Raw genomic sequence first — 1656 nt, forward strand, 5'->3', positions numbered from 1 at the left:
ATGAGGACGACGATGCATTGTAGCCATGTGACCCATGGAAAATATAGAACGATGGCCCCGGCCGTGACAGGATCGGCAGTGTGACTTCCTTCAACTGCAAGACGTTCATGAACTGCACGACGGATGGCCGCACGCTCGGGTCAGGGTGCGTGCACCACAGCCCGACAACCAGCGCGCGGTGCACCTGCCACTTACCATCATGGCCGTCGCTGAGCTGCTCGTCTCCCTTTAGTCTTCTGTCCACTGCCTCGACGATGGCACTCTTCTCATACAGGTCCCAAACCCACTTGAGAAGCGGGATGGCCACTTTGTCAACTGCTGCAGCTGGTTGCTCCGTGTCGATGTCCATGTCCGGCCGCCTGCTGGACACGACCTCCAGCAGAACCATGCCGAAGCTATAGATGTCAGATTCTGTGGTTGGCCGGCGTGTGCGGATGAACTCCGGGTCTATGTACCCTGCGGTGCCCATGACAACCTGGGTGGTCCGTGGCCCGGCTCCATGGTCCACAAGCCTCGCCAGCCCGAAATCCCCCAACTTTGTGTTGCACGATGAGTCGAGGAGGATGTTGCTGGGTTTGATGTCGCCGTGCAGCACGCATTGATCCCACTCCATGTGAAGATAGCGTAGTGCAGATCCCAGGCCAATGATAATTTTGTATCTGTTAGTATAATTCAACCAGGTTAATTACCATATATAAGAATTGGAATGAAAAGGAGAAATTAGTTTTGTTGCGTACCTTTGTGCCCAAGTGAGACAGCTGGTGTGTATATGTCGGTCAAGGCTGCCTTCGGGCACGAGTTGGTAGACGAGCAAGAGCCCTTTGGGGCTATCTGACCAACCTAACAAGTGCACAAGGTTCCGGTGCCTCAGCCGGCTTATGATCTTCACTTCCGACTCGAACTCTTTCCTCCCTTGTGCAGATGATTCTGCGGAGAGCATCTTGATGGCCACCGGACCGTCTTGGTCGCTCAGGCTGCCCTGATAGACATTGCCGAAGCCCCCATGCCCGAGTTTCTCCTCCTCTGCAAAGCCCTTGGTGGCAGCGGCAAGCTCACGGTAGGAGTATCGCCTAGGGCCCACTCCTCTCTCAAACTCAGCTTGATCATGTTCTTCGCCGCCGTCAGAATTCCATTTGCCTCGCCGATAGACTAGGATGGCGACGGTGCAGAGCAAAGCAAGAAAAGCTACTACCACGGAAGGCACCAGCACGGGCACTAGCTGTCGTAGCCGGCGTGAATTGGTAGCTTGTACAGTGGCGTCTACTAGAGTGGAGCTAAACGACCAAGACAACACCTGATGTAGGTCGATGCACACACCACTTGCTCCAGAGAAGCCGACCGCAACCTGCTGGGGCAAATCCTTCTTGATGTCCACCGGTGTGTTCACTGTGTACCACTCCCCGTCGCCGCTGATCTGGAGGCGAGCGACTAGAACACCCGTACGGTTGTCGTAGGTGACCTCGGCAGTCACAACTGCGTTGTTGGAGCCCAGGCGCGTGCTCACGTTTTTGTAGGCTTTGGAGTTGATGGAGTTGACGTCTATGCCGACGTGGTTGTTGCTGTGGTCTATGGAGGAGCTGAGGTAGGTGTCGAACTCCACCGCGACTACACGGTCATCGCCGGTGGCGTTTAAATTGTTGCTGTCATTGAAGAGGG

At 55.3% G+C, this 1656-nt stretch overlaps 1 protein-coding gene across 1 annotated transcript; it reads right to left on the reverse strand.

Moving 5' to 3' along the window:
• Positions 1 to 4: 4 nt before the first annotated feature.
• Positions 5 to 1648, reverse strand: LOC119345153 (L-type lectin-domain containing receptor kinase IX.1-like; the record flags this gene model as incomplete). Its single annotated transcript, XM_037615345.1, has 2 exons — positions 5 to 659; positions 738 to 1648. Coding segments are annotated over 2 exons (1566 nt in total), but the record flags the coding sequence as incomplete, so codon positions are not given.
• Between the last annotated feature and the right edge of the window lie 8 nt (positions 1649 to 1656).

This window comes from Triticum dicoccoides, unplaced genomic scaffold (genome assembly GCF_002162155.2).
Source record: "Triticum dicoccoides isolate Atlit2015 ecotype Zavitan unplaced genomic scaffold, WEW_v2.0 scaffold209626, whole genome shotgun sequence".
Taxonomy (NCBI): Eukaryota; Viridiplantae; Streptophyta; class Magnoliopsida; order Poales; family Poaceae; genus Triticum; species Triticum dicoccoides.